Source organism: Aulostomus chinensis, chromosome 11 (assembly GCF_037954235.1).
Source record: "Aulostomus chinensis isolate RoL2024-O1b breed Wild chromosome 11, RoL_Achi_v1.0, whole genome shotgun sequence".
NCBI classification, from domain to species: domain Eukaryota; kingdom Metazoa; phylum Chordata; class Actinopteri; order Syngnathiformes; family Aulostomidae; genus Aulostomus; species Aulostomus chinensis.
The window spans coordinates 13,429,882-13,446,099 of NC_141330.1; the positions used below are offsets into that span (position 1 = coordinate 13,429,882).

At 41.2% G+C, this 16,218-nt stretch overlaps 1 protein-coding gene across 2 annotated transcripts in view; it reads left to right on the plus strand.

The window, feature by feature from the left end:
• Positions 1–5,887: 5,887 nt before the first annotated feature.
• Positions 5,888–16,218, plus strand: part of LOC147253477 (uncharacterized) — a 79,161-nt gene continuing 68,830 nt past the window's right edge. The window contains exons 1-2 of one of the 2 annotated variants that reach the window (XR_015118410.1): positions 5,888–6,151; positions 14,299–16,005. Coding sequence is in view for 1 of the 2 variants with exons in the window: in XM_086217264.1 (XP_086073390.1) it covers positions 6,091–6,151 (61 nt within the window). In the remaining variant the exon portion in view is untranslated. Of the gene's footprint in view, positions 6,152–14,298; positions 16,006–16,218 lie in introns of those variants that run through there. The other variant, XM_086217264.1, reaches the window with a different exon arrangement.

Below are 16,218 nucleotides of genomic sequence, written 5' to 3' on the forward strand. Positions count from 1 at the left end.
GCAGTATTAGACCAGTCAAGATAAGGTGAGCTGCGAGGGGCTGATATATGACTTGCGTGGATACTTTCAAACCAAGCTTAAGCAATTTCACAGCAAGCTTAGTCCAGCGGTCTGGCTTGATATGTTATACACACGATGATGAGACTGGAAAAGTTCACTCGCGGCGTGACGTTACTGTGCAAAACCCTGTGAGAACTCTTTAAAGACAATGACGCTTACACAGTTCAAATAAGACCTTAAAATATTCTTTAAAACAATACTTTTTCTTTTTTTTTTGCAAAGAGGAGTGTCCTTTTCACGAGAGCTACTAACCTATTGAAGTGTAGAGCATTAGCACATTAGGAGGTATTCGAGCTAAATCAGACCTCAACTCTCTTAAGTAGAATCCATCAGTCTTAGACTTCAGGCCCCCTTGAGATTTGTTACAAAGGCAGAAGATAGAATGAAGCTCAAGTCCATCTGCACTGCCCCTCTCCAGCTGCTAACCGCCAGATGTTAAAGAAAATAATCATCTAAAATGACTCGTTTTAAATATTACATACGTTATAGGCGTAAGCAAGGCAGTCAAACGATGGCCTTTTTCTCCAGAATGCAAGTCTTTATGAGTTTCATTTGATGACAATAAAATGCCATGAAAATATGAATAGAGTGTGAATGCAGCAGCTTTTCAGGGAATGACCCTCCTTTGCTATCCTCTCCAGGGCAAGACAAGAGGACAGATACCCTTCTTTCCTCTTTGTGTGTGTGTGTGCGTGAGGGAGCTGAGACCGGCTAATTGCTAGTTAGCTTAGCGAAATCAATGAGCGTTATTCATACGATTGCAAAGTTAATCAAGTGAGGGTTAAAAATAAAAATTTGCGGGTAATGTGGACAAATTAGTGCTTCATATTTCACTCTCCAAATCAGTAGAGGGCAGCATGCTATCAGGAAGTCAGGGTTCTCGCCCCTATTTTTAGAAAGTAGAAAACGCTAACTTTCTAAGGATGAGCCAACCGCACCAGTTACGTTGCACAGATCTGAGTACAGTACGGTACAAGCTTGACCAGGTGTTTACACAAATGATCCCGGAGTCCATCCACAATTAATCAACTTGAACAACGGACTGGTTGATTTGAGCCCTCCCTGTTTACTTGACTTTCAAGTACTTCAGAAAAAGCATGAAAAAGAAAAAGCTATTCTTCTGTCCTCCCATTCACCACCAGCATCTTCTTATCAGTAACTCAATCGTTTGACAGTTTGGACATAGACTGGTGATTGTCGGGCCTCTCCAGTCTTAATTTTGGCACTTTCCCTGCACCATCATCTGATGTTCTCTGAGGGTCCGAAATCAAAGGATAAATTGTGTTCAGCCTCTCAGCGTGACGAAATTGACAAGCTTATGAAGATAAGCTAATTCTCTGCTCATTATCGATTATCAACATCATCAGGTCAGCGCCACAGTGATACTCGCTGTCATGATGAGTCAACACAGCTCCTAATTGCTTTACAGCTGCAATTACATGCACCTAGAGATGTTTCTGGGTCATTTGCATTCTTATTTGTTCATTGTGTCTTTGGTGGGATTAAAGACTGGATATTAAGTTTCACGGGTTGGGGTGAAGGGCTGTTCCTGCGCACGTAGAGACATTTACACTGATATTTACTGAGCGCTATGACGAGGGTTGTGAGTTTCACCTTCCTCGGGCTCAAAGTTAACAATCTGGGTGTGGAGTCTTTACACCCACCTAGTTTATCACGAGCAAGCACAGCTGCGGGTTAAAGCGTGGTGGCCTTAGAGGCAGTTGAGAACATAAATAAATCTGGATTTGGCAACCCTTCTGTTGGTGATGGTCTGGTTAGCTTTAGCAATAAAAAGACAATGTACTGCATATTATGTCCTTTTTTTCCTTCATTGCAGTGTTCTTGGCCCAACTCTTCAGAACATGAAAACTAAATAGTAAAACATGCAAGGCGTTCGTTTTTTTTTCTTGTAATTTTGCCAGTGCTATCATTCACTCACCCATTTGTTCTGAAATTCAGTTGAACAAATCAAATAAAACGCTACGGTGAAACCTGAGTGTGCAACAGCTCTTTACGATTCACAAACCGATCAACATCCTGTGAGTCGCAGTTGTTTGGAAAACAGGAAGCTGACACCATTTGGGAAGCAGTGCTTGTAATTTTTTTTTTTTTCAGAAAACAGGTATTGATGGGGGGGGGGCGGTCCACCTTTATCATGAGAAACAATAAGATATTCTGTGAGACTGAGGTACATTCTGGTGGGTGGGGCCTTGGTGGCTGCTTCCTTGAGCTGCTGGATGAAGAGCTCCAGGGAGAGATAGAAGGGAGGGGTCCCTCCTCTGAGGCTCTTCCTGATGTTCCCTCCGCTTTTCCAGTTAAAAGTCTTTTTTTGCTGGGTAGTTTCTTCTCACTTGTAGACAGAAAGAATGTATCTTTGATTGAACAGATTGTAAAGTCCTCTTAGGCAAACTGATTTGTCATTTTGGGCCATATAGGTGATATATGACTTGACTTGATGGTGGCTGGAACTACATATGGATGAGGTCGCCGCCCTCTGGTACAGCTTCACCTAATTTGTGCCCACTATTGCCTCTTGAGGAACACAGGGGTATTACAAGACAAGATCAGCTCCAGTAGCTTGTTCAGGGGTTTACAAGTGACCGCCTTAGGAATGGCACCCTCGGTGAGAGCAAGCTGATGGTTCGAGAAAGTGAATGGCGCACAGAACCCTTCCCAGCTACAGAAGCAGGCTAACATGTTGGCAGGTTGGAGGGAACGTTCGCATTCTAATGGTTAGATGTTCTGAGCATAAAACAACAACCAAAAAAAAAGGCTACGGCAACCCGGCTGTGAATGAATGAATAAAAATGTAAAATTTTTTTTTAAAAAACGGACACAAAACTAAAGTCTGTCACAGTCAGGGGTATATAATCATGTAAGTATAAACACGAATGTGTCACAGGGGCTTGAGATGATGGACCTCCATTTTGACAAAGTCTGGCATAAAGCGCCGAGTGGACAAGTTCTTCTCTTTCTCTCTTAATTCCGATGGCAAAAAAAAAAAAAACAGGAAAAAAAAAAGCATTTTATTGTCAGGTGTAAAGGGGGGCAATTTTTTAATCTCAATTTCCTATGAAATTTCCTACCTATTTCACCAAAATAGCCAAACATTGCTGTTGTACGTAATTTCAGAGAACACCAAATACTCAGAAACACTCTCTACTGATCATTTATTGGTTTCTGGGTCTTGGAAAGTAGAAAAATTGCCCCCTTAACTACAGTGTCTCTTCACTGATTTATTAACGCAACGCTCCTGCTCACTGCGGGGCCTTCACAAAGGTCTTAACAGCATGAATACTGGCCTATACGGTCACTCTGTAATTCGCTATGTGTATTGAGACTAGTATATAAATGAGCCTCGTAAGCTGCGATAAATGATGAAGCCATTTCTGCAGTGAACCTCAACTGTTTCAGATCCTGCCCACCAAAGTTGAAGATGACAGACGGCGAGAACAGCGAAGGAAATTTTCCAGCCTTCCTGTGTGCATGTCAAGATTTGTATGAATCTGGCATCTAGTGGTATAACGTGGTGTTTTTCTTTCCATGTGCACTGAGTGTGGGACAGTGCAGCACTGGCAGCAAACAGAGGCAAGGATTTTTGTGTCCTGGTGTGAAAAAGTGCACCTACAAAAAAAAAAAAAAAAAAAAAAAGAGGAAAAAAAAAAGAAAGGAGGAGAAAACCCCCTCTGATGTCAGACGCAGCCTCTCTGATGCATCGGCTTATCCGAGGCCAAATTTTCTTTCTTTGATGGTTTTTCATGCTTGTCATTTCATTTTAAGTCAGAAACCTCTCAAGATTTATACATGTGATTTAGAATAAAATTGATTAGTGAAACCCCTTGAAAGAATTTTTTGCAATAGAATACGAGATGTTTTTTTTCAAGAGAGGTTGTTGTTGGCGCAATAAACAAGCTGGGCACAACATAAAAATAAAATTCTTCCTTCCTCATCTTTGACTGCTTGTCTCCTGAGATAAAACACTGATGACCCGACCTAGCGTTTATATTTGTGTCAGTCTCCCTGACTGGTGTCGTCCATACTGTTATCTTAGCCTTTCAAGGATTAATATACCTTTTCAAGTTTAATGAGATAAGAGACCCGGGGGAGTTTTCCCCGCTGTGTTCAAAGACCATCCGGCTGCTTTATCTCAGCCCCTGATTGACCTGGCTGATACTGGGAAGTAGCCTCTACTCTGAGGGAGCAAGGACTGGCAAACTTGGCCTCTCCTGTCTGTGAGAATCCCATCAATGAGGGTCTCTGGCGTCCCCGGGATGCCGTCTCCCCTCTTTGATTGCCATGACCAGGCACTTTTACGTGCCTTCCTCCCTCACACCATCCAAACCAGGAGCCCATAAAACAAGTCCGCTGCTCTCCAAATAGTTGGACAGGACGTGTTTGTAAGTGTTGCCTGAATGCACCGCCGGGTGAAATGACACCCCAAGGGCTCGTAAGACTTGTGATTTCTTCTGCAAGCCCATGCCAACACACCATTACGAGTTCCAGCTCGGTTCTTCTAAAATGTTGCCATTTGTGGCTTGTGACCTGGGACAACTGGGGTTTGTCTTGTGATCTTCATGACATGTCTGATGATATGTGTTTAGTCAGGTCATAATCATAAGGGAAAAGAAAATGCAATAGCCTGAGAAATACACCACAGAACCTGATGCTCAAAGAAAGCTCTTAAAAAATATTCAGGTTGGCCTTTAAATCTGCATTATCACGGCCATTCAATGGACTTTTGAGATTTTTAGAGGTTTTATTTGGGCTTCTTTTCCAGTGTTTTATGATTTTCAAGACAAAAAGAGAATACAAGGAATCTTCAAAGAGGGTATAAGGCTTCTCTCTACCACTTTATATTGAGGGCCTAACAGTCTTCCCAGTGCATCTGTAGACAACATACTATATCACCAACAAATCTCGGAGGGAAACATCTGTGTGCGCAAACATGAGACATGTGTTGGTGCAACTAGGTAGCAGAGCAGAGACAGGAAGAAGTCAAGTCAGGGCTCCAAACTCCATTAATGTTGCTGCTGCCATGTTTGCTCGTCCATGCAATTTCAACAAATTACGTCATTTCTCATACAATGCAGGATCTGTGGCCTGATAGCTGCAGTGGTCGGCCTCTCGTTTCACATATCGCAAATCTTTCAGCCAATATACAATTCATTTTGCCATGTTTATCATCTTAGTGGGGATACAGCATGCACACAAGAACCTCGGGAAGCCATTTTCACTCTGTTGCATTCTGCTAACTCCATTTTTGCAATTCTACGTCCCATGTACATGTATTGTTTCCAGGCTTTAAGGCTAGCATTGTTAGCATGCTAAGCTAGCATTAGCTTACAAACCATGTCATTTCAGTTTACTTTGCTATACACACACACACACATACACATACACATACACATACAACAAGCTGGAAGAAACTTTAAAAAACCCATGGTTTAACTCCAAGTTAATCCTCTGAAGTATTCTTTAGGTGTCAAGTTGTTGGTCTGTTCATCTGTCTGAGATCCTGTGGGCCAACCTGAACCTGGAGCATTCCAAGCTTTAAATAAGGACAGGTGGACCAAGACTGTACCACAGTAAGCCACAACAGAGGGTTTTTCACATATTTAAGCTCTTTTAAGGTCTTAAATAAGTAGGTAATAAAAATATTTTAGTGTTAAGACTGATTAAAAAATCTGCTGATGTGCGCAGGAATCTTTTTATCTATAAATATTGTGTATGTTGGTTGATTGTTTCATGAAATGTGGTTTGGCCTCTTGGAGGTGCTCCCAGTATAAAAGCAGGGGGAAAACACTTGTCTCGAGCTGAGCTCGTTGTAAGTTGGTTGGTTGGTTCCTTTTATCGTAGTTAGACATTATTTTCCTTTCATTAAGTTTTTTTTAAGTTCATATAGTTATTTGACATTGTTTCTCATTCATGGCATTTTTTCCCCTACATTTCACATTTGCACAACCGCACTTTCTATATGTCGGAGCAGCAAAACGAAGCACCAGGTGAAGATCTGTGACTCCTCCTTCCAGCATGGGCCAGTTCTCACAGGATCGTCCACAGTCATTGGCGGGCTACAGGAAGCCTCCCTCAGGTAAGTTGACACAACATTTATCCATCCTCATACTTGTTGTTCCATGACGGGGTGTTTCACCGAGGTAGACACAGGAAGCTGGCAGGACTTGAAAGAATGTGATATACATTAAATAGAAGAGAAACCCAAGGAACAGGGCTGTATCCGATGAGCACTAATTTATAGACGAGATGCAGGTGAGTCACTGAAAAAAGGAGGGAAAAACGACAAAAACAGGAAGTTTAAAGATAACCAAAACACAGGAGGGAAGTGCTACAAAATAAAAATCCTGTTTTTTTTTAGCTTAAAAAAAAAAAAAGGAAACAAACACCAAGTGCTGTAAAAGTCAGTAGTTAGTAGGTATTTGGTTATAAATGATTCATGGAAACTGGTAAACATGCCGTCATGTATTAACACATTTGCCGGTTGTGGAGACCAGAGCAGTGAGCACGCAAGCCAACACCAAGACACACAACCAGTGTGGCTAAAGTGAAGTGTACATGCATGGCACATATGAAAATGTTGACTGCTGCGTTATGAAATTTCCCCCCAAGTAAGTGTTGTCCCTGGTTTGTCATTTTGAAATATTGTTATCATGTGTGAGAAACACATTCTAAAGCTAAATATCAAAAGTTCTGCTGAACTATCTGAAGATGCTAATGACGACAAACTGAAATGAAGGTTAAAGATTGAGACACCAAACACTGGCCTAGCTGTGATTTAGATCCAGCGATTTGACATATGAAACAGTTCTGTTCTTCTTGGAAACTAATTGAATTAAAGCAGCCAAATTGAACTTATGCTTCAGTTGGCCAAATGTTATTTATGTTTGGTGTGTGAACCTTCTTTGGAATCCCCAGGGCCCACAAACAGTTTGAAGCAAATGTTTTGGGACAATGTTTGGTTTCTGAAAAGCCAGTACAGTCTTAACGTGCCAGTGGAGCATCGCCGTATAATTCATAATGAGGAATAAACGGCACAATTTCATGTTGTGTTGACTGGTTTGGGAAGCTGCCATGCTGCAAAGCCCCAGTGCTCCATCACAGCTTTAACAGAACAGCACGCTGTAGGCATGTTGTTGACTGAACATAACGCTGCACCAGTGTAATGTAAGAATGTGTTACCCGACCAGATGGGAATGTATGCCCACGCCACGGCTAAGAGTCGTGACTGAGCATTTCTTTTTAGACAAAGTGGGAAATTGTCTACATGCGGGGATCATGTGATTTTTGAACGCGTAGGATGCCACGAATCGTGGTAAACTGAGGTTAATGGCAGTTCCCCTCAGGTCCCCTTGAAGTTGAGCTGGCACTGCCACCTCTTATGGCCTGGTGTTAATCTGCCATGAACAAGCCTGCATTATGCCAAGAGTGCAGTAGAAGTGAGAGGGGAACAGGTGCTTGCCCTGAGCTCCGCCTCCTAACATAAAGCTGAGCAGCTTGCATTCTTTTTGGGAATTTCCTCCTCAGGCAGTACATTAGTAAGACCTCAAATAAATGGAAAGTGTTTACATTGTAAAACAGAAGCTTGGACATAGATACAATGTTATTACCTCCAGATAAATAAACTTGTTGTCATTTATCTGGATTTAAATGATTCATTCCTGATGTCAAACTAACCGCATTGAAAACATCATTACAATCCTGGCTTCTTTATATTTACATCTGCATTCGTGCGATGTGTTATCATTGTGACTGGGCTAATATGTGCTTTTTTGGAAATGTTTTTATAGCCAGTAGCTTTGCTTATCTTGGCATAGAAGCAACTAGAATCATGTATGAAGTTGTCCAAATATGCTGTATGCAGAGACAAAATCCTTTACAGATATAACCCAGAGAAAAGTGGACATTTAGAGTTTTGCTCAGGAGTACAGGAACACCCAGAACAACTCAAGTTTATTGTAACTTTTGGGCTTCTATCAGTCGCCCACTGTGGTAAGCTTGGAATGTAAATAGCTTGTGACTTTGGTCATAAGATAGAAAACAAAATTAATGAGCTTCTTGCCCGTTTGATAGCCTTTCCTCTCTCTTTTTTGCCTCCCAAAGTAACTGGGTGGAACTGAAAGAAATGAAATGTTGCTCTTTCAGATGAATCTAAATGAAACATCCAACAAGCTGCAGTGGATCCTCTAATACTGGCTGAATATACAATTTTGCAGCCATGTTGAATAAACCATAGGCTCTGGTAGCAGAGATATGTGCACAACCCCTTGTCACTGACCAACACACTCAAGTACCAAAGTACCTATGTCTAAATAAAACAATACTTTATATAGAAGATGTATAATAAGAGGAATAAGCCCTCAAAGCACAATAGGAATGCATCAGGCCAACAGCAGTTACATCTTTAACAGGGCTGAATTATATGGAGGCAGTTTGAGATCATGTGACCTTTGCTGGTACAGTAACCTTTGCTTGCCAAATGTCAAGTCTGACCAGAATTTAATTTTCATTTTCATTGTGCAGGATTCCACTCTTGGGTCGTAAATACTCAGGCTCACACACGTTTGAGGACCTTCTTGTAAATATTAAAAATTTACATTTTAGGCAACTCTTTAAGAAACAAATTCCCTTGATTGTCAGGGCTATGCAATAAACATCAGCGCAACAACATATCGCAATATATTATTTCATGATACTGTTCCAAACTTCCAGCTGGTATCAATATGTGTTAAAATCCTCTAAGGACGCGTGTATGTCATGGCAGCTATATTTCAGTGTGTTCAGAAGGGTTTACAACTGCGCAGCAAATATTGTTCATAAAAACTAATATGGAAATTTTTTATGACTCTGTGCATCTGGGTTATCAATATAATGTGATGTGGATATATTGTTTTACTACATGGGGAAAATAGCAAAGTTGTCTTTTTGGTTAATTTTGTTGAATATTGAAAAACCCGATCATCAAATAGTATCCTGAGGTCGTAACGCCAGTATGAATCTCTACTTGATTGTAAGTTTATTCAGTATCTGGCAAACCTTTTTTCTGCTCCATGATTTAAACATCGATTCTTTTTATCTGAGGAGAGCATAAATATCAGTGTATAAATACTCTCTCTCTCACTATGTGTGTGTGTATATATGTGTTTATATGTATGTATGTATGTATATGTGTGTGTATATATATATATATATATATATATGTGTGTGTGTATGTGTGCATGTATGTGTACAGTATATATGTATATGTATATATATATGCGTGTGTGTATGTGTGCATGTATATGTACAGTATATATGTATATGTATATATATATATGCGTGTGTGTGTATGTATGTATCCAAATAGTTTCTTCAAAATATGAAAATGTGCAGTTCTCCCTTCTGACTGGGGTGCAGCGCTGAGTGTGAGTGCTTTGGTTTGAAGAAATTGATTGCAGATTTTCTGCAAAGCTTTTTCTTCCATGGAAGAGATGGTTTAGTAACTTGTTTCAGCAATGTGGTAAAAACTCGACGATAAAAAAAAAAATTCATTTGATTTTTGACTGGAGAGAGCAAATGACAGTTGCTGAGTGAGGATTTTGAGGTGATTGAAGTGGAAAAGAAATGAAAACAGGAAATGATTGCTTCTATAAAGTAGAGAACCCACTGAGGTTTTGGTTGATTTGCTGTTAAATGAAGAAAATCTCCTTCATCCTTTAGAAACACAGCAGAATACCAGTGATTATTGCCGTGCACCTTCCCCTCCAGGATAATGTCAGCACAGGTTGGATGTTGTAACTTTTATTTTCAGCTTGAATAGACAGTCAGGTGTCAGTCAACAAAAGGCAGTCAGCCCTGTGTGTGTGTGTGTGTGTGGGGGGGGGGGGGGGATGTTGATGGCAGCTCCAACCCCCCCCCCCCCCCCCGGTGCTGCACTTGGACTGACATGAGAGACAGTGGGGAGAGAGAAGCAGGTCTGCTTTCTATAAAGTTTTGGTATCTTGTGAAGCAGTTTTACTTCATAATCATAAATCGTCTGGATGGAAATTTGAGGGGTTTTCTTTCCCCAACATATGTAAAAAAAAAAAAATCTGAGATGAAATGGTGGTTGTGAAGAGAGTTTAATATCAAAGGGACAAAAATACACTTCTGTTTAATTTTGCAACAACAGTCAAAACCATCTCACTTTTACTCCTTCTGGTGAACATATAGAGTATCACAGGTCATTTATTTTTATCGTGGATGTAGAAATGTGAGGTTCTGGGCTTCTTAGCATCTTCATGTGGTCAACCCTCATCTCTCTGCTGGAGCTGGTGGAGGACGGAGGTCCCCAGCCTCTTGCTGGCGGGTGTTGCGGCCAGCTCCAGCCCATGCATGTAATGCTGTTTGTAATGAGAATTCTAAACAGGGAACAGCAGTGAGGCATGACAGGAATGTGTTTCCATTGGAGGCAGCTCCATGCAAGAAAGAGATGAAGGGGGAGAAAAAAGGATAAGGAGAAATGTCCAGAAGGTGCACTCAGCTGGGCCAAAGCGGAAGACTAATGTTATTGTACATCGGCTGTCGCTCTGCCAGCCCTACCTCACCACTCGGTTCCTGGTCTTTCTTCTCCACCTCTCTCTCTCTCTCTCTCTCTCTGCTTCCTCAAGACTGTTTGCTCAGGTGGACAGTAGAGTGACACAGTTCTGAGTGATCCCACCCCCCCGCCCTCAACCGATACATGGCTGTAGATTGTGTCATCGAGTCAGAGTCCGGAGGGGCCTGCAGAGAGCTGGAAATTGAGACTCCAACCCTGGTTTACTCTGGGTGGGAGGGAGCAGGAAGCTGAGGGACAAACATTCCAGGACAGAAAATGCAAATGTAAAGAAGTGAGGGGGCATAATCGCATAAACAGAGAGAGAACAAACAGGGGAGTAGAAGTTGGGGTGGCACTGAGATGAGGACGGAGCAAGATTGGGTGGGGGTGACCACTCATTTAGAAAATAGAAGGGGTGGCTATAGTCTGTGGGAGCTTTCTTGGTTTAATGTACATGGAGGATGTCTTGAAACACTGCTGTTTAGGGTTTATTTTCTCATGCCACGCCGGCTCAGACCCTCTGTCAGGAATCTCATTCTGTAAAGACTAATTACAGTGTATACACAACATTAAAGCCCGAGGGCCACTCCACTCCACTTCACTATTTACCTTTTCTTCCAAACAATCCTGACGTTCCCCCTCAGATTGATTTTGTTCATAGAAACCTTCTTTTCTGCTGATTATTTGTTTTGAACCTGGCATGCAATCCATGCTGAAATGGATGGATACACAGTTCAGTGAATAACACAGCACACAGTTTGAAAGACGGACACATTGTTCCCACTGGTTTGTTCCCCTCTAAATTTGAGCAGAACCAGGTTTTCCATAAAGGGAAAAAAAAAACTACACGAGCGTTCAAAAACATTCTGCAGATACAGTGCGATGTATACCTGGTGACCGTCAAAGTGCTCCATTGTTTAAGGGAGGCAACGGAACACAAAACTAAACATCTGTCTTTATAAGAAAAAAAGACAACCAGGAAACTCTGCTTCATTAGCAAAATCCTGGATGCTGAGGAGTGGTCACTCAGTGTCAGTCACCTGCACGGCCCAGCCAGAGGATTTAATTACTACCACATGGACCCGAAGGGCCGGAAGAGAATGCTTTTAAGGCAGCCGCAGAGTTATGGCCTCCCAGATCTTTTAGCATGTAAAATAAACAAGGGAACTGCTACTGCGTGTGCATGTGTGTGTGTGTGCGCGCGCGTCACATTTTATATTCTTTGTTACATTTTTTTTCATTTTATAGCCGTGCAGCAAACCCGTCCATGCCTCCTTAACTGAAAACCGCAAGAATGTAGATAAGAAACTGCTGAGTACAAGAAATTCCTAACGATGTAAAAAAAAATGTTGCGTTCATTTTATAGTTAAACAGTAAAATCCACATCCAGCATGAAAAGTAACAGTACTCCTTAGCTGACCAAATCAAGTGTTTATCTTTGAAATGGGACTTTCGTGTGATTTCAGGTATTTCAAAACTGTGTTGTTTTTTTTTAGTTATGCTTCCCATTTATTCATTTAATTTATTTATTTCGGATCCCCGTAAGTCACTGCCTCAGCAGCAACTATTCTTACTGGGGTCCAACGATACAAGATACTATTGCATTAATGAGGTTTTGATTATAATCTAAAACAACATACACAGCAACACAAAACGCAATTTAATCCCCAATAATGTTTGAGTGTATGACTGGAAAATAGGAGACGGCATTTCTCTGTGTGTGTGTGTGTGTGTGTGTGTGTGTGTGTGTGATTCTTGCACTGACACCTGAGGAGTGTTGACATTCAGGCTGGGCCAGTATACCCGGCAGCTGCCTGGGAGGTGTAATAGGTTGTCTTACAAAGCACAGACAGGAAATGAACCCTGGTATCTAGCGTGAATCGGCTACATCTGGATTCAATTATTCATCCAGGTTGTTTTTGGCTTGTGATAAATGATTTAGTAACACCGCTAACACCATTTCTCAGGACTATAACCACGATATACCCCACTGTAAAAGGAGTAGAAATGAAAATTAGCTTTGGCTCTTAAGCTGAGGAGAATGTTGCACTTTTCCAGAAAGTATTATGCTTGACTATGAATTATGGATGTTTGCCGGGCTTTATTAACATTAGGTGTTTGTTGTTAAATTATGAGCGTTTTTTTTTCACTGTTGTGATTAACTGTCTGCTCAGACAATAAATCCACACTCTACCCTCTGTAATGTCAAACCCATTAACACATTATTATCCTTATCTTGACAAGATGATCTGATGTTCAGGCTGATTTGAGTATTTTGTTGTTTTTTCACACTGGGTGGAGAGCGCAAACCTTCAAATAGCTTTCCTGTCCAAATCAAACACTGGCATTTGTGCAGAAAGTTTAATCGCTCCTCTGAGGTTATGAACTGTTGACAGTTAATAAGTCATAAAATTCCCCCCTTAAAGAGGATACTAGATTCCATCTGCAGGGCACCCAGCACCAAGAACTGGAAAGTAAATATCTTGTAGTGGAAGTGGACTGGAATGTCTCAATGGCTGCTCATGTATGGTCTCCTGAGTGTGTCCCTCAAGGTTTCCTGATTTTACAGGCATGAAGAAAAAATGACCACACCGAGCAATTTTCCCTTAAAGTTTTTTTTTCTCCTTACTTTTCAAGAACCTTGAGAGTGAAGGCAGACCATTGCAGGCAACTGACCTTTGTGATTACACCTCATATTATTGTTCTTGTCATCTATTTTCTTTGGCCCTTGGGATGTTTGCCATGATAACAGCACACAGCAGGCTGTCTGTGCTGACCCCTGCTGTCCTCTGCATTTCCCAGCTTGGCTGTGATGAAGGGAAGTCTCTGCCCGTGATCCCTAACCCTTGATGAGGAAGGGTTCTCAGTTTCAGTTTCAGCTTCAGGTCCTGGGCCTCATGTCCCTCTCTGCCTCTTTCCCCTCTCCTCCTCCTCCTCCCCCACCCCCATTCAACAAAACAGAGCATCACTTCCTAGAATACGCTACTCCTCCATGAACCAGATTCTACCTGAAACTGTCTCCTCTACAACAAGTCAATGAGCCTGATTGACACTGAAGATTTTGAAGAAAATGCTTTTTGAAATAGGCTTATTCACATATTTGCAAAAAGATGAGAAAATTGATGCATCACATACAGCAGCAGCAGCTGGCTGGCTGTTAGCTTAGTTTATAGCTTAGCTTCTGGAACTGAGGAAGAGGCGCTGTTCAAAGGTAATCTCACCTACCAACACAAAGAAATGTACGTGATAAGGACAATAGTCACATTCGATCCTGCCTTAGTTGCAAGAAAGTATTGAAACTGCTGATTTTGTAGAAATGCTTTTGAAATAGATTGCTTACCAGAATTACATTCGGAAATACATTTCAAAAAATCCATGTGACATCTTGTGAATGGTTTAGTTAAATCCCTGAGCATAAATTTCAATTACTGGTTGGTGTGTATTTTTTTTTTTGGGGACCAGAGCCAGGATAGCTAATTCTTTTTTTTCAAATAAGTACGCTAAGCTAATAGACTGCTACATTAGCTGTAGCTTTAGCTTCTGAACAGATAAGAGTGGCATTTATTTTCATATCTAACTCATCAAGAGGGCATATTTGCTTATTTCTCAAAATATCAGACTCTTCCTTTAACAGTGCCTATTAATAGCGTCTCTACATGCTGCTTTGACAGGTGTCCGTGGCACTGGCCCGACCAAACCCGCTGGGCACTGGGCGTTGATGAAGAACAGCCACAAGTTGGAAATAGAAACTCAACAGAAGTACAGACGCGCTCATGCAGCTTCACCTGCGAGCAAAACTAACAATGTTTTGGCTGACTCCTCTTAAAAATGTAGGACGTCCTTATCCTGGAATATCCAGAGAAGAAAAGTTGTGTTTTTTATGTCCTGTGGGGTTGAAAGAAGAAAATCTATTTACAAAAGCATGAAAATATTTTATCACTAGCAGCAGGGGCAGGAGTGTTTTAATGACCTGATCCACAGGCCTCTGGCTGGCTGCAGGCTTTCTCAAACTGCAAAGAGCCCACTGGTCTGCCTGCCAACCCTTGGGGCAGCAGTGAGATGAAACAGATAAGATAATTGTCTCTAATGAAATCCAGATCGCTAGGGTCTGTCTGGACCAGAACTAGCTCGGCCCTCTTCTGCCTTCTCTGCTTTTTTGAAGGGGGTGTTCCATATTGATCTTGAATTTAAAGAGAGACTGTGGAAGCCTGTCCCTAATTCAAACCAGAGCTGGCGTACCAGCCCTGGTGGAGCTTTGATACTGTTTGAAGTTCCCTTAGCGATCATGGCACCATCAGCCTGCTGGACCCAGTTGTCATGACAACCCTAATTATCTTCCTTTACTGCCTAGTTTTTACACAGGAAGGGAGCCATTATGTTCTTTGGGCATTTGCATCTCTCTGGGGCAAGTGTTAAAGGTCAGAGAAATGAATCAAAATAACACATAATTCAGCATAGCAAACATGTACTCTGGCTGTTGAACACAACTACTTAATTACAGGTATGTTCCCGAGGACGGTTTACAACTCTGTGATACTTCACTGTAGTTAGTCAAGCCTCCATGATGTACACGATGTTGCACTGTCTCTTAAAAGTATGTTACTGTACTATTTCTTCTTTCTGATCACCAAACCAGAGCTTTTCAGATTCATACCCAATATAAAACACAGTGAAGTGCACGCATTGAGAAATAATCAGCCTCTCTCCAACTTCACAGTATTACTTTATTAATACTTTGAATCGTGTCCAAACAAAAGTAGTATAATCACAATATATCATTTATTTTATAATGTGATAATATGTGAGTAATACAAAATAAACACTGCGCTGTTTTCCCTGTTGGGTTTCCAGTTCAGATGTAGCCTGTGGAAAATTAATATGCCTCATGTATTTCTTTGCTTTTGGATAATGTACGCTGTGACTAGACTGCTTCAAAAACAGCAGAACGTGGCTCAGACTAAACTGCTGCTTTCACATGGTGCGCTGTGGTTCCGACATCTTGTTCAGATCATTTAAAAAGGGAAAAGGGACTGGTTGCCAATCACCTGCATCAAAGTGATTCCATCGAATAATAAACAAGGATTTGATTCATTTCATCATTGAATTTTATTTCCTTTTTTTTTTTTAATTTTTCTTTGGCCTGAGACAAAAGAAGCATACCCCAACCACTGAAGTCATGCTCAAGATGATATAATACAATGATGTAGTCCCATTTTACGTATTGGTGAAATTCACTAAGGTCTCAAGACAGTTACTTCTTTTTGTAATAAAGAAAAATTAATCACTTTCCCAGTCCGTGATCTCTTGTAGCAGTTAATATTTTTTGCTCATCGGTGATACTAGTGGAGCTTTTCACAGTAACCGGGGACATGTTTTCATTTCTCAGGAATACAATCCATTTTAGTTCCTGTTTTCCAAAAAATCTCTCAAATAGAATTCGTTTTACAACAAGCAGGTTACTATGCGTTGCTGAATAATTTACAATACAGGAAAGACTTATTGGTATTGGTATTTCAGTACTGCTCAAGGTCACTGTGTTGTTCTACCGCGTGTCTCTCATGCCATCATGCTTCATAAAGTACAATGGTGTT